The sequence below is a fragment of the Coregonus clupeaformis genome, chromosome 27, assembly GCF_020615455.1.
Source record: "Coregonus clupeaformis isolate EN_2021a chromosome 27, ASM2061545v1, whole genome shotgun sequence".
Lineage (NCBI taxonomy): Eukaryota > Metazoa > Chordata > Actinopteri > Salmoniformes > Salmonidae > Coregonus > Coregonus clupeaformis.
This window is the reverse complement of record NC_059218.1, coordinates 14,089,772-14,106,884: the sequence shown is the minus strand read 5'-3', so window position 1 is coordinate 14,106,884 and position 17,113 is coordinate 14,089,772. Positions and strand designations below refer to the sequence as shown.

General features: G+C 41.3%; 1 protein-coding gene across 1 annotated transcript in view; it reads left to right on the top strand.

Annotated features, from left to right (window-relative positions):
• The window catches only part of LOC121541094 (pro-neuregulin-1, membrane-bound isoform-like), an 88,625-nt gene extending 71,796 nt beyond the window's left edge, over nt 1-16,829 (top strand). The window contains exons 4-8 of the mRNA XM_041850079.1: nt 8,288-8,390; nt 8,625-8,751; nt 10,067-10,197; nt 13,069-13,269; nt 15,830-16,829. Of these exons, the coding sequence (XP_041706013.1) occupies nt 8,288-8,390; nt 8,625-8,751; nt 10,067-10,197; nt 13,069-13,269; nt 15,830-16,502 (1,235 nt within the window). The 3' untranslated portion in view covers nt 16,503-16,829. The remainder of the gene's footprint in view (nt 1-8,287; nt 8,391-8,624; nt 8,752-10,066; nt 10,198-13,068; nt 13,270-15,829) is intronic.
• Nucleotides 16,830-17,113: the final 284 nt, after the last annotated feature.

Genomic DNA, 17,113 nt, shown 5'->3' with positions numbered 1-17,113 from the left:
TTAGGAATATATAAATATTAGGATGAACAATGTTAGAGTGTCATTAACTAAAATACAGTAGAATACAGTATATACATATGAAATGAGTAAAGCAGTATGTAAACATTATTAAAGTTACTAGTGTTCCATTATTAAAGTGACCAGTGATTCCATGTCTATGTACATAGGGCAGCAGCCTCTAAGGTGCCGGGTTGAGTAACCGGGTGGTAGCCGGCTAGTGATGGCTTTTTAACATTCTGATGGCCTTGAGATAGAAGCTGTTTTTCAGTCTCTTGGTCTCAGCTTTGATGCACCTGTACTGACCTTGCCTTCTGGATGATAGTGGGGTGAACAGGCCGTGGCTCGGGTGGATGATGTCTTTCATGATCTTTTTGGCCTTCCTGTGACATCGAGTGCTGCAGGTGTCCTGGAGGGCAGGCAGTGTGTCCCCGGTGATGCATTGGGCAGACCGCACCACCCTCTGGAGAGCCCTGCGGTTGCGGGTGGTGCAGTTGCCATACCAGGCGGTGATACAGCCTGACAGGAGAGTGGAGAGTGGGGAGAGGTTTACGGATAGGGATGTTAACTTCTTGAAATCCATCAATGAAAGGCTTGGCCAAACTTGATATCTTGGATATACTATGAGAGGACATCAATGCATTATGTGCCAGTCTAGAATTCAGCCTACAGTGAGGGAAAAAAGTATTTGATCCCCTGCTGATTTTGTACGTTTGCCCACTGACAAAGAAATGATCAGTCTATAATTTTAATGGTAGGTTTATTTGAACAGTGAGAGACAGAATAACAACAAAAAAATCTAGAAAACGCATGTCAAAAATGTTATAAATTGATTTGCATTTTAATGAGGGAAATAAGTATTTGACCCCGTCTCAATCAGAAAGATTTCTGGCTCCCAGGTGTCTTTTATACAGGTAACGAGCTGAGATTAGGAGCACACTCTTAAAGGGAGTGCTCCTAATCTTAGCTTGTTACCTGTATAAAAGACACCTGTCCACAGAAGCAATCAATCAATCAGATTCCAAACTCTCCAACATTGCCAAGACCAAAGAGCTCTCCAAGGATGTCAGGGACAAGATTGTAGACCTACACAAGGAATGGAATGGGCTACAAGACCATCGCCAAGCAGCTTGGTGAGAAGGTGACAACAGTTGGTGCGATTATTCGCAAATGGAAGAAACACAAAATAACTGTCAATCTCCCTCGGCCTGGGCCTCCAGCATCTTCACAAGGTCCTTTGCTGTTGTTCTGGGATTTATTTGCACTTTTCGCACCAAAATACGTTGATCTCTAGGAGACAGAACGCGTCTCCTTCCTGAGTGGTATGACGGCTGCGTGGTCCCATGGTGTTTAGACTTGCATACTATTGTATGTACAGATGAACGTGGTACCTTCAGGCATTTGGAAATTGCTCCCAAGGATGAACCATACTTGTGGAGGTCTACATTTTTTTTCTGAAGGTCTTGGCTGATTTCTTTTGAGTTTCCCATGATGTCAAGCAATGAGGCACTGAGTTTGAAGGTAGGCCTTGAAATACATCCACAGGTACACCTCCAATTGACTCAAATGATGTCAATTAGCCCATCAGAAGCTTCTAAAGCCATGACATCATTTTCTGGAATTTTCCAAGCTGTTTAAAGGCACAATCAACTTAGTGTATGTAAACTTCTGACCCACTGGAATTGCGACACAGTGAATAATAAGTGAAATAATCTGTCTGTAAACAATTGTTGGAAAAATTACTTGTGTCATGCACAAAGTAGATGTCCTAACCGACTTGCCAAAACTATAGTTTGTTAACAAGAAATCTGTGGAGTGGTTGAAAAACGAGTTATAATGACTTCAACCTAAGTGTATGTAAACGTCCGACTTCAACTGTAGTCTACTTAGAAGGGATAGGAATGATGGGGGTGTAGCACTGTACATTCAGAATCATATACCTTTTAAGAGGAGGGATGACGTTAATGTATGTCAAATTCAGGCATTATGGGCTCAAGTACATCTGCCTCACCAGGCACCCATATTGGTAGGATGTGTGTATAGACCTCCTAGCTCTAAGGTGTCCTATCTGGATGACTTATGCACTGGGTTTGACCAGGCCACAGATAGTAACAGAGATGTATTTATCTTGGGTGATTTTAATATAAATTTGAAGGATCATAATAATTCAAATATAACTAAATTAATGAGATATGCAGAGAGCTGTGGTTTGAAACAAATCGTTAATTATACTACTAGATCATCAACTAAGTTAGGTCACCGTTCAGACACGTGCATTGATCTGATCTTCTCTAATATATCATTGCAATGCTTAAAAGCCAGATCAACGCTGGTGGGCTGGACAGACCATAATATTGTGACCATAACCATGAACACCAAGGTTCCAAAGAAACCCCCAACCTCTTGTGGTCAAGAGAAATTTAAAAATATTTAATCATGTGATTTCAAATCAAAATGATTTGGCTGCTGTACCCTTGGAGCTGATTTATCTAGAGGATGATTTAAATCACATTACAGAATGTTTTATTGATTTGCTCACTGAGGTAATGGACCATCATGCCCCAGTAAGAAAGAGTACAGTTGGGGCTCGTCCATCTCCATGGATTGATGAACTGGGTGAGGCATTTTCTCAAAGAAATATGGCAAAAGTCTTAGCAGCCAAATCTAAACTAGAAATTGATTAACAGAATTATAGAACACTACGCAATTATGCAGTTAAATTATATCATAAGAAAAATATATATATACAGTGGGGGAAAAAAGTATTTAGTCAGCCACCAATTGTGCAAGTTCTCCCACTTAAAAAGATGAGAGAGTCCTGTAATTTTCATCATTGGTACACGTCAACTATGACAGACAAAATGAGGAAAAAAAATCCAGAAAATCACATTGTAGGATTTTTTATGAATTTATTTGCAAATTATGGTGGAAAATAAGTATTTGGTCAATAACAAAAGTTTCTCAATACTTTGTTATATACGCTTTGTTGGCAATGACACAGGTCAAACGTTTTCTGTAAGTCTTCACAAGGTTTTCACACACTGTTGCTGGTATTTTGGCCCATTCCTCCATGGAGATCTCCTCTAGAGCAGTGATGTTTTGGGGCTGTCGCTGGGCAACACAGACTTTCAACTCCCTCCAAAGATTTTCTATGGTGTTGAGATCTGGAGACTGGCTAGGCCACTCCAGGACCTTGAAATGCTTCTTACGAAGCCACTCCTTCGTTGCCCGGGCAGTGTGTTTGGGATCATTGTCATGCTGAAAGACCCAGCCACGTTTCATCTTCAATGCCCTTGCTGATGGAAGGAGGTTTTCACTCAAAATCTCACGATACATGGCCCCATTCATTCTTTCCTTTACACGGATCAGTCGTCCTGGTCCCTTTGCAGAAAAACAGCCCCAAAGCATGATGTTTCCACCCCCATGCTTCACAGTAGGTATGGTGTTCTTTGGATGCAACTCAGCATTCTTTGTCCTCCAAACACGACGAGTTGAGTTTTTACCAAAAAGTTATATTTTGGTTTCATCTGACCATATGACATTCTCCCAATCCTCTTCTGGATCATCCAAATGCACTCTAGCAAACTTCAGACGGGCCTGGACATGTACTGGCTTAAGCAGGGGGACACGTCTGGCACTGCAGGATTTGAGTCCCTGGCGGCGTAGTGTGTTACTGATGGTAGGCTTTGTTACTTTGGTCCCAGCTCTCTGCAGGTCATTCACTAGGTCCCCCCGTGTTGTTCTGGGATTTTTGCTCACCGTTCTTGTGATCATTTTGACCCCACAGGGTGAGATCTTGCGTGGAGCCCCAGATCGAGGGAGATTATCAGTGGTCTTGTATGTCTTCCATTTCCTAATAATTGCTCCCACAGTTGATTTCTTCAAAACAAGCTGCTTACCTATTGCAGATTCAGTCTTCCCAGCCTGGTGCAGGTCTACAATTTTGTTTCTGGTGTCCTTTGACAGCTCTTTGGTCTTGGCCATAGTGGAGTTTGGAGTGTGACTGTTTGAGGTTGTGGACAGGTGTCTTTTATACTGATAACAAGTTCAAACAGGTGCCATTCATACAGGTAACGAGTGGAGGACAGAGGAGCCTCTTAAAGAAGAAGTTACAGGTCTGTGAGAGCCAGAAATCTTGCTTGTTTGTAGGTGACCAAATACTTATTTTCCACCATAATTTGCTAATAAATTCATTAAAAATCCTACAATGTGATTTTCTGGATTTTTTTTCTCAATTTGTCTGTCATAGTTGACGTGTACCTATGATGAAAATTACAGGCCTCTCTCATCTTTTTAAGTGGGAGAACTTGCACAATTGGTGGCTGACTAAATACTTTTTTTCCCCACTGTATATATATTTTATAAAAATGCTTTTATTGATTACAAAAATTATTCAGAAAAGGAATGGAATACAGTTAAGGGCTTACTTGGTACATCTATCTCATCATGCCCATCTAGTGTGGAGGTTGATGAGAACAATAACAAAACCAGCTGATATTGCCAATCATTTTGCAGATTTTTTTTACAAAGACAATTAATTTACTGAGCGATAATGTAAACACCCATTCTTCCAAACAAGCTATTGTCCAATGGATTGATGATCATATTATGAGCAAAAAAACTGTTATTTTAGTCTACAAATGGTGTTAGTAGTGGAGGTGTTAAACCTATTGAAGTCATTACTCAATGGTACATCTACAGGTTATGATCTTATGGACAATATTGTACTTCGCTATGATGCTCCCCAGACTCCACTGAAATACATATTGAATTGGTCACTGGAAAAGGGGACATTTCCAAATGTATGGAAGCATGCTGAACTGTGTCCAATCCCAAAAGACAGCAAAAAAAACATTCCTCCTGCCAATAGTCGACCAATCAGTCTACTCCCTTCACTCAGTAAGATATTAGAGGGTATTGTAAGGAGGCAAAATGGGAGTACATGGAAAATAATGATCTGATCACAGCCAATCAGCATTGAATTGGGTACAGTCATATCTAACTGACAGGAAACAGTCCACCTATATCAATGCTTTAAACTGTGGAATACCGCAGGGCAGTTGCCTTGGGCCACTTCTTTGTTTAATATATACCAACAACCTTACTTATGCCTTATCTGAAACTCAAGCTACTATATTTGCAGATGATACAATTTATACAGCAAGACAATCGGTCCAACAGGTACAGCAAGCTCTACAGGTAGATCTGGGAAATATCAGGGAGTGGGTTTGCCGGAACAAACTTGTATTGAACACCAAGAAAACCAGATGATTTCTCTGGTGAGATTCAGCCACTTCTGAATTAACAGAAAATTGTGAAAACACAGAGAGACGAAAGATACATTATTTTGTCATTTAAAATGTTTTATTGATCAAATATTTGGATAAGCCTAGCTTCCATTGGCATCCATGAATACACGCCACTGCCTGGCAAAACAGCAGCAAACAACCATGCTTTATCTACGAGGTGGAACAAAAAAAGATGCCTATTGAGATGTAATGAGTGTGGAGGAAGCAAAGGAACAGAGGGAGTTGTATTTTGTGTCTCCCTGAGATGTCAGCTAGTGTATTGGAGGAGCTAATCAAAAGGAATGCTGCTGTCGCTATCTGTTCCATGCAGACCAGCCATGTGTTTATGTTTTGCATCATTTTTAAGGACAAACAAGATATTTGAATATTAGTCAGATTTACTCAAGGAAAGATATGCCTTCTGTTCCTATACTACCTCATTGCGTCAGTTTATACAACTGTATAATGACATTAGAGCTCCTTCAATGACACAGCTATTAACCAAAATAACAGTATGATAATTGTAGCCTATTGTCAAAGAAAGAATAGGAAGTACATCACAGTACGTAAAAGTGTCATTGGAATTTAATCCATTTTAGAATAAGGCAATGGGAATGTTGTGAATGGAAATAGTGCATGATCCTCACACAGCATGAGAGGTGTAGGACATGCCGTAGTGTTTAAAATTGAACTGCTAATGGCCTAACTAGTGCCCCTAAACCTGCCTGAATGACCGTATAGTGACATTACCATTGGTAAAGCAAGCAAAGTGATGTTTGCATGCGCATGCCACTGTACTGAGAAAGTTCCTCTCATGGTAGCGATTATCGGATGGATACATTTTAATGCATTTTTGATTAACTCATGTATTCGATGGGTTTAGGTCTTTTATTACTTTCCCTTGTTGTGGTAAAATCATCTTAGCACTTAGTTAGCTGTTAGACTATAATATAGTGGATATTCACAAATAAGCTATTTGAAATACACAGTATGTACTGTACACTTAAGCCTTTTCTCCTTATTATTATCATTCTGTGTTTCATCTATTACAGGGTTTCCCAAACTTGGTCCTGGGGCCTCCGAGTGGTGCATGTTTTGTTCAGCTGTGTAGTGCTAGGGCAAACAACAAAACATGCACCTATGGTAGGCCCCAGGACCAAGTTTGGGAAACCCTCTTCTAGAATGATTATAGAATTATTCTATAAGGTGAAAGAGTCAGTTATAATGCATCATTCCATTCTCTGTAGAAACACTGAGTAGACATTTTGTGAGCAATATAGTTCTAAATAACACCTCATCTGAAAAATACCTATTTTCTTTTTGTCACCTTTCTGCATTGGCAGAACATCTTGGGATTGAATTTATGGGTATGGATAGTTCCTTTCTCTTTAGTTTGCAGATGTAGGATTAGAAGCTTGAGCCTGCCCCTTCAACTCCAGCCAGTTTCCTTGTGCCAATGAAGGGATCATACAGCCATAACATACCATATTTGTAATAGAATAATAAACATACATTTAGTTCAAATATGCTGCCAATCTACCAAGCCTTTATGCTGTTATTCTGGCAGCATGCCCAAAAATGGCAGTGTGATTAAAGTCATATTGTTTCACTCAAGTTCGAAGCCGCATGGTGCAGCCAGCATCTACAATGCTTGGTAATGACACCTTCAATTATAAACTTTTGGAAAACCTCAATGTGTTAGCGTATAGTCAAATTAACCTGCACACATACAAACAAACAAAGAGTAGGTCCTCAAATCACCACCATAAACTCACATTAGACTCATTCAAACTTTTGAGCTACAGTAGACTGTATCTCTTGTTGTTCTGTCAGACACACATTAGACAGAGTAGGTGCCCATAGAGACTGCAGTGTGGTTATGCTGTATGTTCAGATCCCTTCAGCTCATGCTTTTGCCTTTCCCTTGCATCTCCCCTGATCCCTCCTCTGGTCCAACCAGTATTTAGTATGTCATGCCAAATACGTTGACAGCGTCCTCCCTTGCTGCCCATTCATTTCAGCTCCTTCTTTCCTGTCTTCCTATTTCCTACTGTACCGTGTGGATGTGTGTGTGTATATGTGTCCATCCCCCAACAGTATCCCCTTTGTTCTCCTGTCATCTCATGGTTCCTCCCCTTGTCTCATCGGAGTGATGTCTGTTTTTGCTGTGGGTCTTTTAAGTGATGTTGATGTTAACTGAACAATTTACCAAAGAATTGTTCTTCATTTCAAAAAGTGATTGTTTGTAGCATCATTTGTTCACAGGACACGTAATACTGAGGTGAACCGACCAATTTTTTTTAAGGGAGTAGAGTACGAACTAGGTGCAATAACTGAACAGTTCATATAATTATACATTTCACTTGATCCCCTAATCTGGTGACTTGTAATCTGTGAAAATATTCCATAATTCCAAGCGCTGGGTCCTGTGAACAAACAATGTTGCACTGTTTGCAGTATTAGAATATTAACATTACACAAAGGAGTGATTTTAATTGTCTTGATGAATAACAATATCTTATATAAAGTATGCATCTGTTGTATTAGTAACACCTGGGCTGGTTAGAATGCATTGTGGAGAATGCATTTTCTGTGGTTTGCCTAGTCATGATTACGGAGCCCGACCTTGAACTAACACTTCCTCGCATTCCAACTGGATTTAGCAGAACTGCCTCCTCAGATCAATCTATTCGATTTCCTCCGTCTCGGTTAACAGCCAACACCCACTAATACGATGTTACATCTGGGCCATGTTCAGTAGCCAAACATTGTTGAACATTGCAGATAGAAATGACATGAATAAAGCCAACGTGATTCCTCTAAAACGTTGCGTCCTGCTGAATGTGCCCCGGTTTGTTTGTTTCTGTGAATGTATAACCATAATACATAAAACTAAAACACGTTTGTTCGTTTCCCTTGGGATTTCTGAGTAGAGTTTGGTTTGTGTGACAGTTAGGCCTGCATGTTGTGGAGTTTTAAGAATGCATTGTCCTCTTTTCCAGAAGCTGAGGAGCTGTATCAGAAACGTGTATTAACAATAACAGGAATCTGCATTGCACTCCTAGTGGTTGGAATCATGTGTGTGGTTGCCTACTGCAAAACAAAGTAATTCACGTCACATTTTTACGCTAAACTCAAAATCAGTATTTACTAGTATCCTTATTACATATTTTGAAGTTTTCTCTGAGGTAATAGCCTACAGATTTGAACATTTTAAATGTTTTATTGACGATCACAACATCTGATGTCAACCTTTGACAAAATCTGTCATCCCTCTGATTTTTGCAAAGGCTAAATGGCTGGTCAGTCTCACAATGCAGTTTGTCTTTACGTGCACAGAAAGCAGAGGAAAAAGCTCCATGATCGTCTGAGGCAGAGCCTACGAAATGAGAGAAACAGCATGGCTAGTATGGCTAATGGACGTACGACTTATAACCCTTCCCTTGAAAACGTCCAGCTTGTCAATGTAAGTCACTCACGTAGCTAATTTATGTCTAATAATGGTGACTAGGCCAACTCTTATGCTAACGTTCAAATATACATTGCCTTAAGAAAGTATTCACACCCCTTGACTTTTTCCACACTTTGTTGTGTTACAAGTTGGGATTAAAATGAGTTTGTCTTTTCTTTTTTTTATGAACTACACAAAATACCCTGTCAAAGTGTAAGAAAAATTCTAACATTTAAATTAAAAAAATACACTAATATATCTTGATTACATAGGTATTCAACCCCTTGAGTCAATACATGTTAGAATCAACTTTGGAAGCGATTACAGCTGTGAAATTTTCTGGGTAAGTCTCTAAGAGCTTTGCACACTTGGATTTTACAATATTTGCACATTATTTTTTTATTTATTATTCAAGCTCTGTCAAGTTGGTTGTTGATTATTGCTAGACATCCATTTTCAAGTCTTGCCATAGATTTAAGTCAAAATTAGGCCACTCAGGAACATTCAATGTCATCTTGGTAAGCAACTCCAGTGTATATTTGGCCTTGTGTTTTTGGTTATTGTCCTACTGAAAGATGAATTTGTCTCCCAGTATCTGTTGGACAGCAGACTGAACCAGGTTTTCCTCTATAATTTTGCATGTGCTTAGTTCTATTCCGTTTCTTTTTATCCTAAAAATGTCACTAGTCCTTGCTGATGACAAGCATACCCATAACATGATGCAGCCACCACCATGATTGAACATATGAAGAGTGGTACTCAGTGATGTGTTGTGTTGGAGTTGCCCTAAACATAATGCTTTGTATTCAGGACATAAAGTTAATTTCTATTCCACAACTTTTGCAGTTTTACTTTAGTGCCTTATTGCAAACAGGTTTTTAGAATATATTCTGTACAGGTTTCCTTTTCATCCTGCCATTTAGGTTAATATTGTGGAGTAACTACAATGTTGTTGATCCATCCTCAGTTCTCTCCTATCACGGCCATTAAACTCTAACTGTTTTAAAGTCACCATTGGCCTCATGGTGAAATCCCTGAGCGGTTTCCTTCCTTTCGAAAAACATAATTCCACGTTGACATTATGGGCTATTGTGTGTGTAGGCCAGTGACACAAAATCTCAATTTAATCCATTTGAAATTCAGGCTGTAAAACAACAAAATGTGGAAAAGGTCAAGGGGTGTGAATACTTTAAGGCACTGATTATATTTTTGTTGACTTGTTTCAGATTACATAGAGCTACAGTATCTGCACATTTCATAATCACATGACGTGATTTCACGGCCATATTATGGATGCTTCATTTGATTGTTTCCGTTTCCCTTCTTATAGCAATTTATGTCTAAAAATGCATTGCCCACACAGCATCTACTCGTGAAGGAAACGGAAACGTCCTTCTCCACGAGCCAGTACACATCATCAGCGCATCAATCCACCACGGTCACCCACACCTCCAGTCAAAGGTAACCCTATACACGACAGCTTTCCTTCTTCCTTTCCTCCCATTTGTAAAAGTTGTCTGCTTTTCGAAAGAGGTGAGCTATAGCGCTGGCTTTAAGAAGATACTGTAATAATGTGTCTAAGATAAAGTCCTATTATAGAATGTGTTCTTTTTATCTCCTTCAGTGTGTCATAACTGTCAGAATGCGTAACCGCGTTACCGCCCTACGCAAGTCCTTCTCATTTCCCCCCACCCACCCCCGCTTTTCCTCCTTTCCTCTTTTCCTCTTTTCCCTCCGTTAATGTCAGGGGTTTGAAAAGCAATTAATTCACGTTGGGGGGGAATTCCGACCCGAGTTAAGGCACGTAAATTGAACGTAATTCCCTTTTTATGCACTTTTTTCTCTATGTGTATTCTGACCTTGAATTTAAGCATGAGAATAGCGTGTTATTCACCTGCTATTCGTTTGGGGTGGAGATCAAATAAAGGAAGTGTGTCTACAGATACGCCGTATTCTGACCTTGACTTACTGCCCTTATAATTCCACCACCTTTACAGGCGAGGAAACCATGAATAAGGTCTAGCGAACCTACCGGTTCCAAGTGGAAATAGCATCTACTTTATTATTTCCGATATAAATAACACCATTCTCCATGCACTGTAATTTACAACTTGATAAGAGCTATTAATAAGAGCTAGGTAAATGAGTAATCCGTTTGGATAAGGGAATTGTAAATATAAATGACATTTGTTTGAGATCTATTTTACGTTATAATCGCTGGAGAATGTGAAACCAGTCATATGGTAGCAAACTGAAGCATATCAACATATCAACTTTCCCACAGTAAAGTTTATGAAATGCTGTGCCATTATGCAGAATTTAAACTGTACAGCCTTTTAACTTGCAGGGATGGGCACTCTCGAATATCTTAATCATAGGCTACCCCACCTTTCTGTTTCCTATTTCTATCATGTTAAATATTAACCTCTATCAGCAGACCCGGTGCCAAGGGGCAGTTTATATCGGTGAGGGGGCTACGTTTTTTGGGGTTCTTGGTTGGAATTATATTGAATTCTGCTTATATCGTGCTATATACCACAATAAACATAGTGTTCAAATGCAGAGACTCCGAGATCATTGAGTGCTTTTGAAGTGACAGGTTGGCGCGAAATCTGTAGCCTTTCTCCCCTGCACTGTATCAACGCAGAATAGGGGCCTTCTAGCAGTGTTTGCCACACACCCCTCCCCTTATTCTGGTCTCAACATTTTAAATTATGCTCGAGACACATTCCTCACACATAAGTAGTAACCTCAAACATTGCCAGGACGTATCAGTGGTCATTTTCCCTTCAACCGAAATCATTACGGTTCAGTATTTTCCAACCACCCTCCGTAAACGCACACACTACCCAAACTAATAGACATGTGAACACTTTGCCCAGGCCCTGAACACTGTCCTCTAACTTTTTGGCGATGCGAGGGCACAAACTTCCTCGCATGGGCCTTTGTTGAAGCAGGTAAGGGAGTGTTCTCTCCCGAACGATACACAGTGGACCCTGGGGTTGTCTCCAGACCCCCCAGCAGTGACATATCTTCCATTCCAAACCAAGAAACATTTTGCAGCGCAGTCATTTCATCTCCAAGCTTGGGGAAAGGGTCAGAGCACACCCTCTCCTCTCCAGGCTCTGGAGAGAGCTCGTTCATAATCAATTCAGTGTCAGTCAATGTCGGGATGAAAACCTCACACCCTATCATATGGCCCCCTATAAGAAAAGCAGAGGAGCAGGAAAGAGACAGTTCGGCCTCCAACATGGCGTCCTCACCAGGGCCTGACTGGTAAACTTGACCCCGCCCTTATAAATCTAAATCAAATATTGCAGGCAGAGAAGACACATATCACATTATTCACTTAGCCCACCACAGAGAAGAGAAGTGTTTTTTCCCGCTTTTTATGAAAACGCAATGGAGTCATACCTAACCGCCCCAGTGGCTTTCCATAGCCTCCCTACACACACCACTGCGCGCTCTGTCCATTGTGCTGACAGCGCAGCAGAGTATACAGATTTATTTGGCGCCAACCTGTCACTCAATCATTTGAACTTTTTTGCTATTTTTTATATAGGGACATAAAACTACAACTGAGGAGGCACAAGTTGGAACTGAGGGGGTAAAGCCCTCTTTAGCCCCCTCGTGGAGCCCGGTATGACTACCAGTATCAACGATCAGTAGGCCTAAGAACCACACATATTTAACTGCCAATTTATTGTTAGTTCCCTTCAGTTGGTACTGTATAGCCTACATTATCATTCGATTTAATTACATTGTTTCGTTTACCTTCATTTGCTTATTCTGTAAACGCCGTCACAGCCATGTGGTTGTTGCTGAGGATCATTAGTTACAGTCAATAATATTTATGGCTAATTAAATTGTTATGGAGCAGTTATGGAACAGTTTGAACCCGACGCATGGTGCAATACTTGGCCGTGTCATCACACAGTTCCATGGTTAGTGCAGACAATAGACGAGGGTATAGCCTACTATTGTACACTATTCTCCCTATTACAATTCTATGTACACTAATCTTCTAACATTACAATGGGTTGAAGAACTGAATGTGGCAATTTTCAGATGAATCAAAACACTGTTTGTGTAAAGGCTCTCCAAACCAGTTTTTTATGATTCATAAATACTTTCCTGAATCTAAATAATCTACCAATTGGTGCTGAAACAGAGACAAATATGCATATATTTAGATTTTAAACCCAGGTTTGCAATAGACATGATTTACTGTGTTTACAGCTTACGCCAGTGTCTGAAGCAGCCCGTGTTTTGCCTTCATTTAAGAGAAGCAATTAATTCCCCTCTTCATTCTCCTCTGTCTCCCCACCTCAGCTGGAGCAACGACCGCAGCGAGAGTGCCTTCTCTCACAGCCGCTCTGTCTTGGTGATGTCATCGGCGGAGAACAGCCGGCACGCCACACCCAGCCACCGGGGTCGTCTGAACGCCACGGCCGGCGCCAGAGACCTGAGTGCCTACCTAAAGGACACTCGAGACACGCCAGACTCCTACAGGGACTCACTGTACAGCGAGAGGTAGGAGAAAGACGCCCTATTGTAGCTAATGGTGCTACGTGCCGCTTTACACACAACCTCCCTTCAGCCCATACACCTAATGGAGGGTTTGGGATTAGTGATAGTGTCTGCCACGTCTTAATGATCAGAGTTAAATAGAGATATCCATTTAAGAATAATGTATGTTTTAGAGATTATACTTGGTAATAATTTTTAGGGAATAACATACCTTTTATATATTATGGATTTGTTTTATAAATATACAGTTAACCAAGATTTAACCCAAGATTTGTGGTATTTACATTGCCATGTTATCCTTTCTTTCTTCTGAATAAAATAGTTTTTTATATACAGTGGGGAGAACAAGTATTTGATACACTGCCGATTTTGCAGGTTTTCCTACTTACAAAGCATGTAGAGGTCTGTAATTTTTATCATAGGTACACTTCAACTGTGAGAGACGGAATCTAAAACAAAAATCCAGAAAATCACATTGTATGATTTTTAAGTAATTAATTTGATCACCTACCAACCAGTAAGAATTCCGGCTCTCACAGACCTGTTTGTTTTTCTTTAAGAAGCCCTCCTGTTCTCCACTCATTACCTGTATTAACTGCACCTGTAGACTCCAACCTCTCCACAATGGCCAAGACAGGAGAGCTGTGTAAGGACATCAGGGATAAAATTGTAGACCTGCACAAGGCTGGGATGGGCTACAGGACAATGGGCAAGCAGCTTGGTGAGAAGGCAACAACTGTTGGCGCGATTATTTGAAAATGGAAGAAGTTCAAGTTGACAGTCAATCACCCTCGGTCTGGGGCTCCATGCAAGATCTCACCTAGTGGGGCGTCAATGATTTTGAGGAAGGTGAGGGATCAGCCCAGAACTACACGGCAGGACCTGGTCAATGACCTGAAGAGAGCTGGGACCACAGTCTCAAAGAAAACCATTAGTAACACACTACGCTGTCATGGATTAAAATCCTGCAGCGCACACAAGGTCCCCCTGCTCAAGCCAGCGCATGTCCAGGCCCGTCTGAAGTTTGCCAATGACCATCTGGATGATCGAGAGGAGGAATGGGAGAAGGTCATGTGGTCTGATGAGACAAAAATAGAGCTTTTTGGTCTAAACTCCACTCGCCGTGTTTGGAGGAAGAAGAAGGATGAGTACAACCCCAAGAACACCATCCCAACCGTGAAGCATGGAGGTGGAAACGTCATTCTTTGGGGATGCTTTTCTGCAAAAGGGACAGGACGACTGCACCGTATTGATGGGAGGATGGATGGGGCCATGTATCGTGAGATCTTGGCCAACAACCTCCTTCCCTCAGTAAGAGCATTGAAGATGGGTCGTGGCTGGGTCTTCCAGCATGACAACGACCCGAAACACACAGCCAGGGCAACTAAGGAGTGGCTCCGTAAGAAGCATCTCAAGGTCCTGGAGTGGCCTAGCCAGTCTCCAGACCTGAACCCAATAGAAAATCTTTGGAGGGAGCTGAAAGTCCGTATTGCCCAACGACAGCCCCGAAACCTGAAGGATCTGGAGAAGGTCTGTATGGAGGAGTGGGCCAAAATCCCTGCTGCAGTGTGTGCAAAACTGGTCAAAACTTACAGGAAATGTATGATCTCTGTAATTGCAAACAAAGGTTTCTGTACCAAATATTAAGATCTGCTTTTCTGATGTATCAAATACTTATGTCATGCAATAAAATGCAAATTAATTACTTAAAAATCATACAATGTGATTTTCTGGATATTTGTTTTAGATTCCGTCTCTCACAGTTGAAGTGTACATATGATAAAAATGACAGACCTCTACATGCTTTATAAGTAGGAAAACCTGCAAAATCGGCAGTGTATCAAATACTTGTTCTCCCCACTGTATATTATTAGAGGTTTCCTATGAGCTGTCCTATATTTAGACTTCACAAACAGTCCTTCTGAGATCAAACCTAATGGACAATGACGACTTCATCAATCCCCATTAGTAAATCAATGTGGTGCTGATGAGCGCAGGTGTAACCATGTTGTCAGAGTCCAGCTGCAGACAGCGCAGCAGGTAGCACACCTGTCCCTGAGCAGCAAAGGTCACAGGTCACACTGAGTCAGAGAGGACCCATCTGTGCACATAACTCTAATGACTGGCCGGGGCAGACGGAGATAAATGCTCTTCACATCAGTGTCTCTGTCCTCCCAACACATACTAAGAGAAAGGCCTATACAGTCCTACATCTGATTGATGAAATGGATCTGGAATGAATGTGTATCCTGAACTAGAGCAGAGTAAAGTAAAAAAAAATAAAGTATTTGAGTGGAGACTGGTGAATTGCACTGCACTCTAAAGGAGCCTATGCTCATTGGATGTGCACTTGAGGATTTGACTGTACCTATAGGGAATTAAATGCAATGCTTTGGATTTATTTCATTTAGCTAAAAAGCATGTGTTAAAGAAGTGCTAGAGCTCTTGTTTTAACAGAATATGTCCATAATAATGATTCTAGTGGTGTCAATACATACAGTTGTGTATTCTCACTTGTATGTTCCTAATCAATAGTGGCTTCTCTTTTGGATCTGTCTGTCAGGTATGTATCAGCAATGACCACCCCAACCTGCCTGTCTCCTGTGGAGTTGCTCTCTCCCGTGACCCCGGGCTCCCCTCCTTCGGAGATGTCAGCCCCCATGTCCAGCATGGCAGTCAGCCCCTCTGGCGAAGAGGAGCACCCCCTGCTATTCACCACCCCGCAGTGGCCCCGTGACAAGCCGCCGCTCCCCAACCACCACCACCACAGCAAGTCCAAGAGGAACTCTGCCCACTACAACCATGGCCACAAGGCCCACAGCCCCCCGCACAGCCCGCTGAGGATTGTCGAGGACGATGACTACGAGACCACGCAGGAGTATGAGGCGGTCGCCGCCACGGTCGCGGTACCACCCGTTCCCCCGCAAAGCCTCACTAAAAAGCTCACTAACAGCTACAATGGCCGCCGGGCCAAAAGAACAAAGCCCAACGGCCACGCGGTGGGCAACAAAACGGAGTCCAACGACCGAGGGAGCAGCTCGGAGAGCGAGACGGAGGAGGACAATCGCGTGGGAGAGGACACGCCCTTCCTAAGCTTACAGGACCCCATGGCTGCAGGTGTGGAGCCGCTCACAGACAGTAGCAGGACTTACCCAGCACTCCGACTCTCCCCACAGGATGACCTGCAAGGCAGGTTATCCAGCGTTATCACCAACCAAGATCCAATTGCTGTATAAGGTGAAAAATGAAAAATATTGCTTCGAAAAATACGTCAGATTCAAAAAGAAATAATTCAGAATCACTACTAAACCTTTATTTTCTATGAATTAAATATTTCCACACAAAAAAGAGAAGATAAAAATTTTTTATTTTAGTGAAGAAGTGAAAAGTATTTTATAAATAAATAGAAATGTGTACAAACATGTGCCATACACTAGTATGTACCAATGGTTCACAGTATTTCAATGGAGAAAAATATCAATGGTGCCTTTAATTTCCGTTTGGTGTGCTTAAGGGAACTGCATCACGACTCTGGGCCATGTACAGTGCCTTGCAAAAGTATTCATCCCCCTAGGCGTTTTTTCTATTTTGTTGCATTTCAACCTGTAATTTAAATGGATTTTTATTTGGATTTCATGTAATGGACATACACAAAATAGTCCAAATTGGTGATGTGAAATGAAAAAAATAACTTATTTCAAAAAATTATACAAAATAAATAACGGAAAAGTGGTGCGGGCATATGTATTCACCCCCTTTGCTATGAAGCCCCTAAATAAGATCTGGTGCAACCAATTACCTTCAGAAGTCACATAATTAGTTAAATAAAGTCCACCTGTGTACAATC